This window comes from Macadamia integrifolia, unplaced genomic scaffold (genome assembly GCF_013358625.1).
Source record: "Macadamia integrifolia cultivar HAES 741 unplaced genomic scaffold, SCU_Mint_v3 scaffold_245A, whole genome shotgun sequence".
NCBI lineage: Eukaryota > Viridiplantae > Streptophyta > Magnoliopsida > Proteales > Proteaceae > Macadamia > Macadamia integrifolia.
Window position 1 is genome coordinate 1 of NW_024870655.1, and position 19,316 is coordinate 19,316.

The following is a 19,316-nucleotide window of genomic DNA, read 5'->3' on the forward strand; positions in this document are numbered from 1 at the left end:
TGCTGACACGGACGAGATAGATGCTTATCCGAGGCTTCTCATTGGTGGAGTGTATTATATATAATGGTTTGGTGCTTCACTTGATCATATTTGCTATAGTGTTACGCATGTGCAAAAAGGGCTACAGATAGATGCCATTTAATTTGATCTCATGAGATCTAGATTAAACTAGATCTAAAGATCTTGATCCAACCGCTGTAATCTATTTCAGCCATCATGAGAGATAGCCAACAACTACCGTATTTTGTGCTGACGTACCCAATGGCGCGTCGACAACGTATCTGACGATGTCAGCGCTTGCATCACAGTGACATCATTAGTTGACTCGATTATTCTAATCTTACGGTCAAGATTTATTAGCCGTTTGAATAATTTAATGGCTGAGATTAAAAGTGGATTTGGATTAATCCGATGGCCCAGATTTCACCCCTGTTGCGTGCGCCGCCGGCGTAGCCTGCGCCAACCTCCGAAGATTCCATTTTGAGTGTTCTGGTTGGTCCAACTTCAAATGGCCATATCTCCCTCATCTTTACTCCGATTTGAGTGATTCAAGTTGGAGATTCTTCATCTCTCCGAGCTCTACACATCAGAGGGAAGAAATCCGACAGAGGGGTTGCTGAGGTGGTCGGAAAAACGAGTTGAAGCTCGTGGAAGGCTAAAGGTTTGAATGAAAGACTTCCATCCTCTTGCACTTCATCCACAGCCCCCATTAGAGGCTTAGGAAGTTGCTGGAAACCAAGGTAGCATGTTCTATTAGTTGTTGCCAAGAGAAAAGAAAAGAAAATAGAAGAGAAGAGAAGAAGAGGGAAATAGAGAAGAAGTTGTTTCCTCTCTTTGTGTGTGTGTGTGAATGTGAATGTGAGTGCCATTGTTACTCCATGAAAGTAAAGACAAGGAGAAAAGAAAGAAGAAGAAGAAGAAGAAGAACCTAAAATTTGGTTCTTGTGAGTTGCTTCAAGAAACCCAAGTACCAACTGGGGTTGAAGCATTGGCGGCACCGAGACAACGTGATTGTGGTCCGCATCAAGTGGAGATCGACATTATTGCATCTCCGATGGTTACTCCTTGTCAAGGTAACCTCACTTTTGCCAAATTTCCATTATTATAAATCATTGTAGGCAAGATGTTTGATAAAATGCCTAAGTGATAGTTGTAGTCTATTTGGGGGAAATTTGCATGTATGAGTGCTTCACTATAGGGCATTGTTATAAGCCCGACTTTATTTTATTGGTGTTCAGTGGGTGCTGGACACAGGGGCTATGTGTTCCTTGGTAGGTACAAGTACCTAAACCTATTTGTCGTGGGTGCGGCCTCTCAGATCATTCTGAGAAAACTAGGGTGAAGACCTAGCCATTGTATGTCATTGGTGGAAACTGGGAATGTGTTCCCTTGGCTGTGGGTGCAGTCATAATTAGTATTGAGTAAATACTGAGCCCGACAGTGGGCATTACTCCGTGCATGTAGGCAACTGGCCGAAGCACGTATTTCTTGTGTTGTGGATGTGTATGTTCGTATTTCTATTGTGGATTGGAGTGCTTGGCTGCAGAATGGGTGTGTACATCTGGTAGACTTGACCACTTGGTGGTGCAGTGTGGATGTGCATACGACTGTGTATGTATGTGACAGTGATTACCGTGTGAGGTTTATGGGACAGCTCTAGGCAGCAATACAGGTTATGTGAGTAAGTTTCATGCAACAGTAAGAATGGTCAGTAGTATACATAGCAGCTCTGGGCAGCATCAATAGATTGTGCTATTAAAGTGCAAATAGTGATTGCCACATCAGGGGTACAGTTGGAAAGTGAAAAAATATTTGGCACACTGATTCACCCCCCCTCTCAGTGTCAATCGGGACCCAACAAATGCCAATTTGATTAGTCATATCCTCATTCGAATTAGTTTACTATCATTAGGTATCGTTTCCTATATAAGCCCTATGAGGGGTGTAAGTTTGGCCCTGACAGCCCGAACCCAAAGTGTAAACACCTAAGATGAAAGTCTCGTGAATTCAAGAACATCTTGACTTTTGAGTGCAGTCATGGCCCTCCCTATAAATCCAGTGGATAGATTAGCGGCATCCAACCCACCAACATTTGATCGGGAGCTTGACGCATGTGTCTGAACCACTTGCCCCCCAACATGGCTTGGGCTCCATTTCTTACCCTGAGGGCAGGTTAGGGCTGGGTTGGGCTTGGGTGGAGGCCTAGGCCCAGTTTGGCCTGGCCAAACAATACTGATTTTAACCATGATTTATATAATATAATATAGGGTCATCATCCTATCCTTTTATTCTAAATAATGAAATTTGAATCATTGAAACTTGTGGTCAGGTATCCTAAACGTCAGTTATTGTGTTAAACTTTATAATTTTAATTGTGTATTAATTATTTGATCCATTGATTTTTTTTCTTCTTCTTATTATTAGTTTATTGCATAGGACAAAAATGGAAAAAACAGGGTCAATCAAGGTTAGCCCAATCTTGCAAAAATCAGGACCAACTAGGGTCAATTGGATTTTGCCAAATTGAAGCCGACTCCATAGAAAAAGGTTTAGTTCAGTTGCTTTGAGTTTCAATCCAGTTTTGATTTCATTTTTCTCCCTTCTTTAACGAGATTTCTCCGGTTCAACTTCGGTTGACTTCAGTTTCAATCTCGATACTTGGGAATATTTATATATTTCAGTTGTCAATGTTAGGTTCCCTTCTATCAAAAAAAAAAAACAAAACAAAACAAAAGAAAATTGGGTTCCCTTCTCAGTTCTCATAGGGCGATGCCGGGCTAAAAGAAGATGATCACAATACGCTTCTTAAGAATCCAAATGGTCAACCTTGGCCTAGCTTGATATGAAGTCTAGTTGTGATATCTCAGCCCAGCCTGACGCGCACTTGGTTTAGTGTGGTCAACCTTGGTATTTTATAATCAAGGACTCTCATTGAAAAAAAAAAAATGAAGAAGAAGAAAGGGGCATTTGCCAGAGGATCGAAGCTTTCCATTTTGGTGAATAGGCCCCAAAAAATACAAGACGTGAGAGAAGAGAGGTGGAAGAATCAAATCTCCCGCTCAGTAGCTCAGGTGGACAAAAACCACAGAACCCAAAATCCCTACCTCGAGCGAGAGAAAGCTCTTTCACTGCGGTAACGTACAGGCCCTGAAGTTTGCATTTTGTTCTTCTTCTCAATATCTCTTTGCATTTTCTTCTTCTTCTTCTTCTGTGTCTCTCTGCTTTTTCTCAACTTGGCTGTTTTGTCATAACGGTTTTGCTTTGATGAATGATTGATAGATCTTATCTTTTTTTTCTAAAGTTCATCGTGATTAGCAGACTAGTTGGGCAGGAGTTCATTTTCACAAACTCTGTAAAAGCTTAACAACTAGTCTATGCTAAAACAAGTTGATATGAAAGGTCATCACAGACCCAACTTCTTAAGAATGCAAATGGTTAGCCTAGGCCCAGGTTGATATGAAGTCGAGTTGTGATATCTCAGCCCATGCCTGACACACACTTGGTTCAGTGTGGCCAAGCTTGGCCTTTTATATTCAAGGACTCACATTGTCCCAAAGAAAAAAAAGGACATGTGCCAGAGGATCGAAGCTTTCCATTTTGGTTAATATACCTAAAAAATACAAGGCGTAAGAGAAGAGAGAGGGAAGAATCAAATCTCCTGCTCAACGGCTCAGGTGGATAGAAGTCACAGAACCACAGAACCAAACACCCCTACCTCAAGCGAGAGAGCTTTTTCATGGCAGTAATGTATGGGTTGAAATCTACATTTTGTTCTTCTTTTCAATATCTCTTTGCATTCTCTTCTTCTTTTGTATCTCTTTGCATTTTCTCAACTCGTCTTTTTCGTCACAACGATTTTGCTTTGATGAATGATTGATGGATCTTCTCTTTTTTGCCGAAGTTCATCGTGATTTGCAAACCAGTTGAGCAGGAGTTCATTTTCACAAACTCTGTAAATGCTTAACAACTTGTCTTTACTATAATAAGTTGATATGAAAGGTCAGCCCAGGCCCAACTTCTTAAAAATGCAAATGGTCAGCCAAGGCCCAGCCAGATATGAAGTCTATTTGTGATATCTCAGCCCAAACCTAGCGTGCATTCGATTTAGTGTGACCAAGGTTGGTCATTTATAATCAAGGACTCTCATTGTATCAAAAAAAAAAAGGAGCATGTGCCAGAGATTGAACCCTTCCATTTTGCTGAATAGGCCCAAAAAATACAAGACGCGAGAGAAGAGAGAGGGAAGAATCAAATCTCATATTCAATGGCTTAGGTGGACAGAAATCACATAACCAAAAACCTCTACCTCGAGCGAGAGAAAGCTCCTTCATGGCGGTAATGTACGAGCTCTGAAGCCTGCATTTTCTTTTTCATCCCAATATCTTTTTGCATTTTCTTCTTCTTATGTATCTCTCTGCTTTTTCTCAACTCGTTTGTTTCATCACATCAGTATTGCTTTGATGAATGATTGATGGATGTTCTCTTTTTTTCCGAAGTTCATCGTGATTAGTAGACCGGCTGGGCAAGAGTTCATTTTCACAAACCTTGTAAAAGCTTAACAACTTGGCTTTTCCAGAACAAGTTGATATAAAAGGTCAACCCAGGTCCAACTTCTTAAGAATGCAAATGTCAACCAAGGCCCAACTTGTTATGAAGTCTAGTTGTGATATCTCAGCCCAAGCCTGACCCACACTCGGTTCAGTGTGGCCAAGCTTGGTCTTTTACAATCAAGGACTCTCGTTGTACAAAATAATAATAATAATAATAATAATAATAATAATAATAATAATAATAATAATAATAATAATAATAATAAAGGAGCATGTGCTAGAGGATCGAAGTTTCCTTTTTGGTGAATAGGCCCAAAAGGTAGAAGACACGAGAGAAGAAAGAGGGAACAATCAAATCTCCCGCTCAGCGGCTCAGGTGGACAGAAGTCACAGAATCACTAAACCACAAAAAAAAAAGAGACTCTCAATGAACAAAAAAAAAAGAGCATTTGCCAGAAGATCGAAGCTTTCCATTTTGGTGAATAGGCCCAAAAAATACAAGACGCAAAAGAAGAGAAGGGGAAGAATCAAATGTCCTGCTCAGCAGCTCATATGGACAGAAATCACATAACCCAAAATTCCTACCTTGAGTGCGAGAAATCTCTTTCATGGCGATCACGTACGGGCTCTGAAGTATGCATTTTTTTCTTCTTCTCAATATCGCTTTTCATTTTCTTCTTCTTCTTCTTCTTCTTTTGTATCTCTCTGCTTTTTCTCAACTCGTCTATTTCTTCACAGCGATTTTGCTTTGATGAATGATTGATGGATCTTCTCTTTTTTGCCGAAGTTCATCGTGATTCAAAGACCGGTTGGGTAGGAGTTCATTTTCACAAACTCTATAAAAGTTTAACAACTTGTTTGTGCCAGAACAAGTTGATATGCAAGGTCTACCCATGCCTAGCTTCTTAAGAATGCAAATGGTCAGCCCAAGCCTAGCTTGATATGCATCTAATTGTGATATCTCAGCCCAAGCCTGACGTTCGGTTCAATGTGGCCAATCTTGATCTTTTATAATCAAGGATTCTCGTTATACAAAAAAAAAAAAAAAAAAAAAAGGAAGAAGAAGAAGCAAGGACCATGTGTCAGAGGATCAAAGCATTCCATTCTGGTGAATAGACCCAAAAATACAAGATGCGAGAGAAGATAGAGAGAAGAATTAAATCTCCTACTCAGCGGTTCAGGTGGACAGAAGTCACAAAACCATTGAACCAAAAACCCTATCTCGAGTGAGAGAAAGCACTTTTATGGCGGTAACGTACGGGCTTTGAAGTCTGCATTTTGTCCTTCTTCTCAATATCTCTTTGCATTTCCTTTTTTTTTTTCTGTATCTCTCTGCTTTTTCTTTGTATCTCTCTGCTATTTCTTAACTCGTTTGTTTTGTCATAGTGGTTTTGCTTTGATGAATGATTGATAGATCTTCTCTTTTTTGTCAAAGATCATCGTGATTTGCAGACCGGTTGGGCAAGAGTTCATTTTCACAAACTCTATAAAAGCTTAACAACTTGTCTCTGCCAGAACAAGTTAATATGAAAGGTCAGCCCAGGCCCTTCTCCTTAAGAAAGCAATAGTCAACCCAGACCCAATTTGATATGAAGTCTAGTTGAGATATTTCATCCCAAGCCTGACACGCACTCGGTTCAGTGTGGCCAAGCTTGGTATTTTATAATCAAGGACTCTCGTTGAATGAAAAAAAAAAAAAAGAAGAAGAAGAAGAAATGAGCATGTGCCAGAGGATTGAATCTTTCCATTTTGGTGAATAGGCCCAAAATATTCAAGCAGCAAGAGAAAAGAGCGGGAAGAATCAAATCTCCCACTCAGCAGGTCAGGTGGACAGAAATAATAGAACCCAATACCCTACCTCGAGCGAGAGAAAGCGCTTTCATGGTAGTAACGTACAGGCTCTGAAGTCTGCATTTTGCTTTTCTTAATTTCTCTTTACGTTTTCATCTTCTTCTTTTTCTTCTGTTTCTCTCTACTTTTTCTCAACTCGTATGTTTCGTCAAAGCGGTTTTATTTTGATGAATGATTGATGGATCTTCTCTTTTTACCGAAGTTCATCGCTATTCGCAGACCAGTTGGGCAGGAGTTCATTTTCACAAACTCTATAAAAGCTTAACAACTTGTTTTTGCCAGAACAAGTTGATATTAAAGGTTTTCCCATGCCCAGCTTCTTAAGAATACAAATGATCTGCCTAGGCCCAGCTTGATATGAATCTAGTTGTGATATCTCAGCCCAAGCTTAACGCGTACTCGGTTTAGTGTGACCAAGCTTATTCTTTTATAATCAAGGATTCTCATTATACAAAAAAAAAAAAAAGAAAAAAAAAAGGAAGAAGAAGAAGAAAGGACCATGTGTCAAAGGATCGAAGCTTTCCATTTTAGTGAATAGGCCCAAAAATATAAGATGCGAGAGAAGATAGAGAGAAGAATCAAATCTCCTGCTCAGCGGCTCAGGTGGATAGAATCACAGAACCATTGAACCAAAAACCCTACCTCAAGCGAGAGAAAGCACTTTCATGGTGGTTACGTACAGGCTTTGAAGTCTGCATTTTGTCCTTCTTCTCAATATCTCTTTGCATTTTCTTCTTCTTTTGTATCTCTTTACTTTTTCTCAACTTGTCTGTTTTGTCACAACTATTCTGCTTTGATGAATGATGGATAGGTCTTCTCTTTTTTGCTGAAATTCATCGTGATTTGCAAACCAGTTGGGCAAAAGTTCATTTTCACAAACTCTGTAAAAGCTTAACAACTTGTCTCTGTCAGAACAAGTTGATATAAAAAGGTCAGCCCACACCCAACTCCTTAAGAATGCAATGGTCAACTCAGACCTAGCTCGATATGAAGTCTAGTTGCGATATCTCAGCCCAAGCCTACCACACACTCGGTTCAATGTGGCCAAGCTTGGTATTTTATAATCAAAGACTCTCATTGAACAAAAAAAAAAAAAAAAAAAGAAGAAGAAGAAATGAGCATTTTCTAGAGGATCAAAGTTTTTCATTTTGGTGAATAGGCCCAAAAATTACAAGATGCAAGAGAAGAGAGGTGGAAGAATCAAATCTCCCGCTCAGTGGCTCGGGTGGATAGAAATCATAGAACCCAAAATCTCTACCTCGAGTGAGAGAAAATCTTTCATTGCGATAACGTACGGGCTCTAAAGTCTGCATTTTGCTCTTCTTCTCAATATCTCTTTGCATTTTATTCTTATTTTTACTCTTCTTCTATGTCTCTCTTCTTTTTCTGAACTCATCTGTTTCGTCATAGCGATTTTGCTTTGATGAATGATTGATGGATCTTCTCTTTTTTGTTGAAGTTCATTGTGATTCGCAGACCAGTTGGACAGGAGTTCATTTTCACAAACTCTATAAAATCCTAACAACTTGTTTGTGCCAAAACAAGTTGACATGAAAGGTTTGCCCATGCCCAGCTTCTTAAGAACGCAAATGGTCAACACTGACCTAGTTTGACGATGCGCACTCAGTTCAGTGTGGCCAAGCTTGGTCTTTTATAATCAAGGACTCTTGTTGTTAAAAAAAAAAAAAAACCTTGGTTTGGGTTGTTCATATGGTTTGGTTCACTTGTACTACAACAATTCATTTAAGTCAATAAGTCTAAGCCCATTACTCATAACATAAGTAATTAGAATAGAACATGGGCTTAGCTCATTACTGAATTACTTAAGAAGTAGATTCAGCCCATGACTTAATATAACTTAAGCTCATGACTTAATATGACTAAAGCTCATTACGAAATTGCTTAGGAAGTAGACTTGGCCCATGACTTTAATTAACCCATAACTTAAAACTGAAGGTACAAGTGTATTTTAACATTTGGATTTTTAAAACCTACATTTCTTTCTCTTTCTCCCAGCCACCATCTGTAACTTATTTGTAGGTTTTAAATTATCAAAAAACAAATTCCTTAAAAAAATTAAGGTTATTTCCAATAGAAGATCTCCATAAACTAAATAGTTGTAGATTAAAAGTATATTATGCCAATTGATTCTAGATTTGTATGGATTGCTCTGATACCACTTGTTAGACTGTTTAGGGTTTCACAACAGACTCTAATAGGTTCTTATACGGACAACTAGAACACAAAGTCGATCAATTTATACCTTACACCTACTATGTTGAAGACAATCGATGTAATTCTTCACAGTTTCCTTCTCTTCTCTCAGACCTGTTTGAGTCCTCTCACTTTAGTGGTAAAGTGGGGAAGAGTAAATGATGGTTGTAGGGACCCAAAATCCTAAATCACAATGGGTTGGACCAGTATAGCCCTAAACTTGAGAGTGGACTGAATCGGTTCATGCAACTTGACTCTCACTCATTTAATCAACCTAAATAATTATTTAAGTCCATAAATCCAACAACAAACTCTGTAATTAGACTCTTAACTAACATAGGGGAAAAAACATATAATGTTGATAGGAATTGTGGGTGCAATATAATCAATATCTTGCAAGTTGTGGCATAAGATATGAATACAATGACCAAACTAAGGGTTGAAGTTTGGCTCAGTGATCCCAAGCCCATTGCCAACGGGGTTGGTAGCCTAGTGGGAGGAAGTCTTTGCCCCATCAATGCTTGGATCGGCTGGTTGTGGGTTTGAGTCAGCATGCCCCCACTACTGTGGATCAATTGCTTCTTGTATATGGGCTATGGCCTGGGGGCTATGATCACTACCATGGAGCACCCTTTTTTCTTTAAAAAAAAAAAGATCCCAAGCCCATTCGGAAATTCTAGGGCCTAGGCTAGCTAGAATTTTCAGGCCATAGCCTAGCCTTGTCTCATATGTATATATAAATATAGATCTGAATCCCTTTAACGGTAAAGTTCTCTTTACAGTGAAGAGAATTGAGGGTTATTAATCTCCCCCTATTGTATGAAGTCGGACACTATCTTTAGAGTCTTATTTCCATAATTAAAATATCAGGAGAGAGTGTTTTCTATCAAGGAGTACGGCTCCTACACCAACACAGGAGCCAATGAGAATGCCCGTGGAAGCAACAATAAGGATGTGATTTTTATCTTTGATTGGAGGTAGGGGCCAGGAAATTAAAAAGAGCCTATGTCGGGGCGTAGAAACCATGCTACTGGACAAGCTCTTTTTCCCCTATAATATCACTCTTTCTAATATGAGGATCCTGTGGATATTCAGTACTATATATAAACTGTATAGTATATATGAACCAGCAATACTTAAATAATTTATCTATGGGATAGAGTTCTCCAAAATGCAGTGTGGGCCTTATGCCAACACGGTGCCAATGGAAGCATACATAGAAACATCAATAGGGGCAAGATTTTTGCCCTTACAAGGGGCTCCCACATTTAACAATAAAAAATATATACATGCATAAATAAAGGGAAAACCAACAACCAGAAGACAAAGATTAGGTGGGATCATGGGTTTTGAACTTATTTTGAGGAAAATTGTACAAAGATCTGACAGTGGAAACTGTGCAAGTGAAAATACATGCACTGTAATTATTTTCCCCTTCTGGTTTATTCTCTTTCTGAGTGGAAATACATGCCCTGGAATTGATCTTTGATTTTTTCTCTTTTTTCATATGCAGTGGCTTCCCATTGAATTGAACTCCTCACACAAATTATACCAACCCCATTTTGGTTGCAAATGCTTGCCTAAGCAAACAAGCATTGAAACTTTGGACTAAAAAAGGCCCATTCAATTAAATGTGAGCTCCAGAGTCTAGACCCATCTGCCTCCCACCCATTCTGGATTCTGCAAATCACCCAGACTTGGCACAGGAGAAGCTTATCCAAATCCGCCCAACTGCAGATTATTAGCAGAGAGTAAATGCAGCAACAGCCATTTCATGTATAATCAATAACTATTGGGATTTGAGAATGGCTTTTGGGGTCTTATCTACTAGGATGACAGCCGCTTTCACTAGCTCCTCCTTGACCATGAAGAGGACTGAAGCAGCCAAAACACTCTGCACTATCTTTGTGCTCATCCCTTTGTAAAAACAAGGTAATCCTTCATAACGGATCATCTTAAAAATGGCATCCACTGTACCTGTATATTGTAATGAAACATTACCTCCACCAATCTCCTGCTTTGCTTGAAGTCTTGACTTCACAACCAACAATGGATATGTTACCAAAGTTGCTCCCAGTTTAGCCAAAGCCCCAGCCAAGAACACCTCTAAAGCAGAAACCCCTTTTGAACCTTGCTTTGTTGCCGCCCTTTTTGCCTTCAAATGCTTTAACAAGCTTTCATAAATCATGAACTGGATAGATGGATTACATACCATGACTAGTGTAGGAATCAAACCTTTCCAGAACCCTTTAATCCCTGCTTCAGAATAAACTTCTCTCATCGCTTGGGCAGTTCCATATGGACTAGGTTTGTTCGAATCTAGTTTTCTTAACTTGTCTTGCAAGGTAGAAACATCCATGGATGGAGCAGTTGCAGAAGCTTCCCTCAGAATTGCTTCCCTTTTGGCTTCCATGATCTTCATCTCTGCTTGGGTATGGGTCTGCATACGAGTCACAAGAACCCAAATAGGATTCGTAAACAAGACATTCAATGAACCAGCAATGGCTGCCACGAGAAGCCAAGAGAACATACCAACAGTACCATCACCAAGTCCTTTCTTTTTCCGAGCAATCGCAAGAACCTCGGCCTTGTTCTTGAAGACTTGGTAGAAATAGTAATAGATGCCCTGAGAAGCAGCAGTGCCAAACAGAGAAGGTTTGAGTCCACTGTACAATCCACCCAAACCTTCTGTTCTTATAACCTTAAGAATTTGCATTAGAGTGCCACCACCATGAGAGGGAGAATGGGCTTGGGAATTAGAATTAGAATGAGCGAGGAGGAGACCTTTCTTGGCAAACCTGTCAGTTTGCTGGCGAGTGTTAACAGTTTGGAGTGGGTAAGTGATGATCTGAGCAATGATGCCTCCACCAGCTCCGGCAAGTCCATTGACGACGGCATTAGACATGCTTTCTCTCCTTTGCTCTATCCAACTGCAAGGCTCTTTCTCTTCCACTCGTTGGTGCTTTGGGTGTCCACTTCCAAACACACAAATTACATCCACAAAGGGATTCGTCAAGTGGTTCTTTGGGTCCACTGGGCTGTGTGACACTGAGTTTACCTTTAAACCATGCACCTCAAGGATTTTAAACTCGGAATCGGGTCGAATCAGTCCTGAAAACCCAGCAATCCAAATCTCAGAAACCGTAAAGTCAGCAGCGCCAGAACATCCAGAATCGGGATCAGTCACAGCCTAGTACTATAAAGTGTTAATCAAGTCTTGATATCTAGGGAAGGATTTGAATATAAAGTATCATTTACAAAACAAAACTTATATAAGTGTATTCCTTGGTCATTACAAAAGAGTTAAAATAAGAATAACTGGAGCACAAGGCTCCCGCTACTGCAGAGTGATCCCTTGCTTCGCAAGAGAGACTGTTTCCAAGTTTCAACCCTATGACCAACATGTTGCAATAGTGCAACTTAACCGTTTTAATTCCACTAGGTAATATTTCACCCTCCAAATCTAAGGATTGCAATCCTTGGTGACATACACTCTTAATGAGAGAGACAGAAGATCCAATAGGGAGAGAGAGAACTCTTGAGATTAGGTCAAAAACCTTATTTTGCTTTGTGGCTAAACCTTCTTATTTATAGAGACTGAGCAGCTAGGGTTCCTAATTCTAGTGGGTCTATGATCATCCTAAGTGGGCCACCCACGAAGGAATTGGATTAGGACTCAGTCCGACCTAGTTCAATTAACATTGATTTTATGTAATAGTATTTTCAAGCAACTAATTCTTTGTCTTCTGTATTCAGCAATGGATTCTTTATTTATTTCTTTTCAGGAATAACGATTTCAGTTGACAAGAGTAATGAAGGGACTGTTATGTTAGAAAATCTGCTTACTTAACCAAGAGACTAAAGCAATAAACAGTTCAGCAGTGATAATGATGGCTTATATACATAATGACATTGTTTTTCGAAATTTTCACCTTCTACAGGAACTGGGCAGATCTTTCATATGTAACAGTCTGATAAAGTTGAGTTGGCTTTCATTTGTATTCTGGAGAAGCTGGAGGATACCACTGACATTGCAATTACCTACTTAGGCAAGTGGATAACATCTTCTCCATTATGAGTTGGTATCTCCTCTGTGATAGTAACTCCATTCCCTGCAATTCTCTCTCTCTCCCCCCCCCCTTTTTCCCAAGAATTTTTTCTGACGAGTGAATGCAGGAACTGAAATGAATTGATTCTTGATGCTGCGAGTACAGATTTCCAGCCAATTTTGATATGTTTTTGCAAATGACCCAAACCAATTTGAACTTTGAACCAGCACAGACAAGGCATAAAGTGTAATATGGAAATTTCACATTCCACGGAATACAGGTGCAAGTAAAAGCTTAATTTTATCTTTGGAGGAGTGTTAAGCTCAGTTTTGGGTGGCTGTTTAGCCTCAGAAGTTCAAGAACAGCTGGACATGTAGAAGGCATGCAAGGATGAGGGGCAAAAGATGAATGCTGCTCAAATTTGGATATCATTTCTAAGCAATTAATCTGCTGTTTAGGAATCCAAATTCAGAAGTATTATTTCCATTCAAAACCAGCATCATAATTCCTTTGATACTGTCTGAAATAGGAATCTCTTCATCATGTCATAGGTCACAGTCTTTGTCCCTGCAATTGCAAGTAGATTGTGTTGGGTTAGCATTTGTCTTCCAATCATCACTGAAAACCTCTTCCATGTAATATCCTACCATTCAGGAGGCATGTGGGTGATCCATCTGTAAATGCACATGCCTCCCTCTCCCCATGCCCAGCCATCTTAAAACTAGAATGGAGTAATGGAAGGTAATATGCAACTTGGTAGAGGTAATCTGAGCATTCAGATAAGTGAATGATTGCTCCCTTTTATAGTTTTATGGCAACCTGATTTTCAGTTCACTAGGTTTGAGTGCACTGTGCACATTTGCAATCCATAACTAGAAGGCCTTTAACTTTGGTCCAATAGAGATTTCCAATAGACATGAGGTTTTATCTTCAACTCAAGAACTGAATTGGAGAATAAAATCTGCATTCTTTTCAACTACTGTACTTTTTCAATACACTTAATGGTTTAGTTCAATGGCATACGAAGGTCGCTATGGCAATTTTACGGTAATCTCCATTCTCTTCAAAAAATATTCAGTCTATAACCAACTCACAGATAGTCATCAAACACAAACCCAAGTCCATATATGGTTCTATTCAACAGCCAAAATAAAGAAACAAGACAGAGGACCCCTATTAGATCTTCAACAAGGTTCATAGCAGCTAAGAAATACAGGCACCATCTACTGTCTCTAATGCCATTGCTGCCACCAGTTCTACCGCTGCTCCTACAGTTTACCTCCCGTTTTCCTGAAAAAGGACTAAAGCTCCATCAAGTTCTACCTCAACTTAGCCCTCTTTGGAGGGACACCTCTATCAGGGACCCGACCCTTACCAAAAGCCTTCATCTTCCTTCTCTTCCTATCCTCCTCACTATCAGATTCATCTCTCTCCCTGTCTGCATTGCTTGCCTCCCTCTCCAGCTCCTCCCACGTCTTCCCCTCCTCCTCATCTGAGACTTCCTCCGAATCCTCCTCCTCTTCATCCTCTGACTCTACCAGCGACTCACTATCATCATTGTCATCATCAGAAACCGATTCAGACTGCACGTCGGATGGCTCATAGCCTTGGTCAGTGTCCTCCGTGTTATCTGAGTCTGAATCACTTGCTTCCATGTTCAGGAATTCCCACCCCCCATCCTCAATGAACTTTTCAGGGTCATCAGTGATTGTCTTCAATATAGGCCGCCAGTTCAGATTCAGTCTGCTCTCGTAGTACTTGAGGTCTGTTGTGTCGAGCCACTCCTTGATGCTGTCAAGTGATGAAGATGGAATGGAGTCAATCCGGAGGACATCCCGCTTGAAGTCTTTGAATACAATAGTCAAGTCAAAGTTTTTCTGTCCAAGCCCAACTCTCTCCAGGTTCACAATCTCAATTTCACTCAACGTTACCACCAGGAAAGGTGTCTCTATCAACTCAACCAGGCAACTTGTAGTTGGAATGATGAAAGCTGCCGCCTTGTGGGGAACCCCATGGAAACCAAGCTCCCTCAGCGGCTGGTCAAACTCAAGGTCAAGCCCCTTAAGCTGGGGCTGTCCCCAGAGGTCATTCACCTTGTTGACAAAGTTCTGGAAGTCCATGTTGATCCTGTTCTTCCGATCCCTTTCCCGCTGCTCCTCCTCAATCTCATCTGGATCATTTGCAGACCTCTTCCCTCCACCCAGAGTCTGGACAACATCCATGACCTCAACATAGAACTGGACATCCTTTGTCTTCTTGTTCCCCACCATAATATGGTTGTGCAGGTGGAAATGCAGTAAGGTGATCATCTCTTTCTCAGCAGGCTGGAGGAAAGCATGCTTGATGTTAACATACATGACGTCAACGCGCTCGTCCGGTCTCGATGTGGAATAGCGGAGCCCATTTACATGGGCTTCTAAAGAACCAGGGAGCTTCCTTCCCCGACCTCCAAAGGGAGGACGGATCCACAGGTCTGTCAACCTTATCGGCTTGAATCTGCCCCCTGCTAACTGCAACTTCTCCTGAGTGACCAAGGTGGCCCTTTCAGCTCTCTCTGATTCCCTTGATGTAACCTGCCGCCGTAGAGTCTTGATCTGCTGCACCACTTCACTGATATGCCTGGAGTCCTTGGAACGGAATGAGACCTCCCTCAAATAGATAGACCCTTGGAACTTTAGAGAGTTTGTATCATGGGGATTGAATGGGGTCCCTGGTACATTGAAAATTATACGGACATACCAAGACCTATTACTGTCTTGTTGGCTGTTCACACTTTTGATGGTGGCAACGTGGAAAGGAACCATGCTTCCATAAATCGGCAAGAGAACTGCCTCATTCTTCTGGTCAATCTGAATCATCAATTCCTTGGTAGGGGGAATGTCATTGACATTCTTATAAACAGTAAGATCACCCAGAGCTCTTGATCCACCACGAGCATCACCTGTTACAGGCCCACTGCCCGCCAGCCTCCTGGCAGTCTCTTCATTCTTCTGGCGAGCAAGCTCTGCCTGGTGCTGCCTCCGTTGCTCCTCTTTCGTCATCTCCTGGTTGTCTGACCTAAGTGTTGCCTTTGACAAGGGTTCATTGCCCTTGGCTTCAGATTTTACTTTTGGTTGTTCTGCTTCCTCCTCCTCATCTTCATTGAAAGAATAAGCCACATCTTTGACAGCTTTTGAGCTGATAGACGTCACAACTTCTGTTTGCTTCTCGTTGATGATAACAGTGTCTGCCAGCAACAGTGAGAATTTTTCCGTCTTTAGGTTTTTGGTCTGTGCTTGCAAGTTCTGAAACCCAAGAGAAACATTGAAAGCCATTCCTGCCTTCAATACTCGATCATTCTTCGCATTCAGACTCAAACCTGATTCCCGGAACTCAAGACCAATACCAGTACCAGCAGATTTTGTCAAATTTGGAGCTAATTCAGGAGCTTCCTTCTCGACCACTGACAGGGCTGCTTGGTAGGCTGCACTGACCTTGTTCCCTGGCTTTAATGCACCAATTGCCGCTTCATGAGCCTTAAGAAGAACTTCATAAGCCTTGCTCTGCACTGCATTCGCATCAATCAGAATAGTCCTGGCAAGATTCGAGCAGTAGCTGTTATAACGAGATCCAATAGCGCATATGATTACACTTGTTGAGTCATAATACAGATTCTCATCATTACTTGAAGCACTAGGCCTGAGATCATATTCTCCCCCACTCTGAAAGATGGGTGGGTAACAGATATCAACATTCTCCGCTTTAAGCTTTACCTTAACCTTTGCAGGTTGCAGAATTGCCTTCTCAGTTTCATCCATTAATGAAGAATGAGAGATCTTTTTCTCCTCGTCAATGACCTTCTCAAGTTTCGGGACCACAAAATGTTTCATCACAGAAGCGGTCAAGAAAGCTGCTTTCTTCACATTTGTGATCTCGGTGTTGTCCTTGACAGCAAGGAAGTCAGAGAAACCACTGGCTACATCAGTAAGCTGGAAACTGGAATTCTTTAGTTTTTCACTCCATTTCTCCAACAGATTACCTTCAGGAACCTCCTTCTCAATGTGCCCAACAACAGGGGATTCATGTCCATCGGATTTAGACTGAGCACGGACAGCCCGAAATATCTCCTCTATCAGAGCAGTTCCATCATCACTTTTCCCCTTAACATGCATCACAACTTCGGCACCCACAGTTTCCTTTGCTGATTTCTTAAGAACATCAAGCAGAGAGGCCTTCTTCTGACTACATAAGAAATGAATCTGCTTCTTCATAAAAACCATAATGGTCTCAGGGAACTCGTAACCAAGCAACCAAATGTTGAGCGCCGAGGATTTGAGGTACCTTAAATCCTCGGAAGCAGGAGGTGTTGCAACAGCAATAGCATACGATGAACCCCATAGATCAGTTCTATGTTCCTTCCAGTGAGAATAAAAAATTTGCAGCCGTTTACTGAAGTTCTCGAGATTGATGGTATATGCTGCCGCAGCAGAAGCGTTTCCATCCGAAGCCTTAATATTTCCATTCCGATGATCGGCCATCTTTATTCAACCTAGAACGACCCAAGATCAAAGCGATGAACATAAAACACAAACTCCACAGTAACTAGATCGATTTCAGCTTCGAAAATTTTCAAATCTTTGAGAAACCCAGAGATTGAGATTAACAGAAGTAAATATTAGGGTTTCAATTTGATAAAATGATTAGAGGAAATTCATAAATCAAAAACCTATGATGAAGGTTATATTAAATAAGATGCTGCAGACGAAAGATGGAAGATGAGAGGAGACTAAGAGAGATACCTGTTTGAGTGGAGTTCTGAAGAGAGCTTCGGCCCTTCGGCAGCTGGGCTTTCCCTGCCAAAAGAAACCCTATTACTCACCCATTGAGTCCAAATGCAATGTCTCCATCGGACGGAAAGAAAGTGGGACAAATGCGTATTTGTATAAATCGTGTTTGCGGGAAAATGTTTGGGACCCACAATCCATTTAATTTCCAATCATGTTTGGCCACGTGGAATCCTCACTCCTTCCTTCCCGCGTCAAAAAAATAAAATTCCCGCCCGAATGGGTGAAAGTTGGAAGGGTAAACACATGTTCGATTCAACTTATCTATGTTCATACCGGTTCAAATTGTGATTTTTTTTGAGGAAATTACACTCCCCCCTCCCCTATATATATAACTTTCTCTTACAAAGTTTGAAATTACACTCCCCTCCTTCATAAGTTCTAAATTCTATCAATTGTACTTTGACAGCTAGCACTGTTAAGTGTATTACACTTTTTCCATAAACCCCAAAATACCCTCAACTTATTACCATCTTTTTCCTTGAGAAGAACTATAGTTTCTGAACTCTTCCTCTTCATTCCTCCATGGATTCTGACCTTCTAAAATCTATGACACATATGTGCATGCATGCAATTTACCTCATCATTCATCATTGAACCATCGCCAACAATTTCTAATTGCTCGTTACTGACTAAATTGCAGAAAGTTTTCCTATTACCCTCTGAGGCATCTCTCCACCATCTCTCTAAATATGAAATCTCTTCCCATATATACTTGCGATGGTCATCCTACGGTTCCAATTCAAGAGTTTCCTTTGAAAACTTATAACTCAGAATTGTGTTGAACAACCAGTTAAATAAAAATCCCATATTAATTTAGTTCCATGAATCCATAAATCCAGGACTACTTCATTTGAATAACAATTAAAAAATAAATAAATAAATCCATGCTAGTAGCATAATTATCTTTTCCTGTATCCCCGCCCCCCAACCCTCTCCTCCTTTGAAACGATGAAATCCGAAAGGTAGAATGGAAACCGAGTATTCACCTTGGACAGAGTCTCTACAATTGTATCCAATATATGCCGGCTCTGCCGGCTATAGTACTCTTCGACAGTGAGCTTCCAACCAGGATCATTATGCGAATGCGGAACCACAAAAACCTTCAGCTTCTCTGAATCCCACTCGTCGCCCTTGTAAGTCACCCTCCAACCCTGCTTCCAGGGGCCTTCATCCACATTCAGGAACTCGACCTTATCATAGAGATCCTTAGTCGTGATATCGACAACAGCAACGGAAGCGACCAACAAAGCGGGCTTTCGATTAACTGGTTTTCTGAACTTGGACTGAAGGAAATTTTTGGGTCTGAAAGGAGTAGAGAGAGGTTTTGGGATACCATAGCGGAAGATGATAGCGATGAAGAAGAGAACGGAGATCGAGAGGCCAACAGTGAAGAAGTTAGCGGAGATGAAATCATGAACAGACACTCGCCGCCGGGACTTCCTGGGAAGCTTCGAATTAGTTGAATTAGATGAATATGGGAGGAGAGAGTTGGCCTATCATCCCCGTCGGCCATTGCCGATGCCGGAGGAGAAGGCCATGGATAGCTCAAATTCCAATCACTAGGGTACACCAACAAACAATTGTGGAACTGCCGTCGTTAACTCGGCTATAGGCAACTGGGAATTTTCATATCTGCTTTCATTTGGTTGACATTGTAGCATTTTAGCTATGAAGAATGGAAGTTCCAACAGCTCAGGTGATCGGACTCAGGAAACCCTCCTTCGCAGAGATCGGAATCAGGCCCCTCTCTCCCTCAAACGGTTCCAAGAAATCCAAATTGATGAACCCTCGATCGGCTCTCAAGAGAGTGTTTTTTAAAGCACAGG

The 19,316-nt window shown here is 41.0% G+C and overlaps 2 protein-coding genes across 3 annotated transcripts; both read right to left on the reverse strand.

The window, feature by feature from the left end:
- Window positions 1-9,945: 9,945 nt before the first annotated feature.
- Window positions 9,946-11,646, reverse strand: LOC122071514 (peroxisomal nicotinamide adenine dinucleotide carrier-like). The gene has a single exon (XM_042635880.1). It carries the CDS (start codon window positions 11,518-11,520, stop codon window positions 10,405-10,407), a length of 1,116 nt encoding a protein of 371 aa, XP_042491814.1. The 5' UTR covers window positions 11,521-11,646; the 3' UTR covers window positions 9,946-10,404.
- A 2,117-nt stretch (window positions 11,647-13,763) lies between these two features.
- On the reverse strand, window positions 13,764-19,316 carry LOC122071515 (FACT complex subunit SPT16-like). 2 transcript variants are annotated; one of them, XM_042635881.1, is made up of 4 exons: window positions 18,534-19,316; window positions 18,477-18,501; window positions 17,443-17,496; window positions 13,764-17,192 (listed from the first exon to the last, which is right to left on the reverse strand). In XM_042635881.1, the coding sequence occupies exon 4, from the start codon at window positions 17,179-17,181 to the stop codon at window positions 13,984-13,986; it is 3,198 nt and encodes a 1,065-aa protein (XP_042491815.1). In that variant the 5' UTR covers window positions 17,182-17,192; window positions 17,443-17,496; window positions 18,477-18,501; window positions 18,534-19,316; the 3' UTR covers window positions 13,764-13,983. The 2 variants fall into 2 exon arrangements, with proteins under 2 accessions (XP_042491815.1, XP_042491816.1); XM_042635882.1 differs by lacking the exon at window positions 17,443-17,496.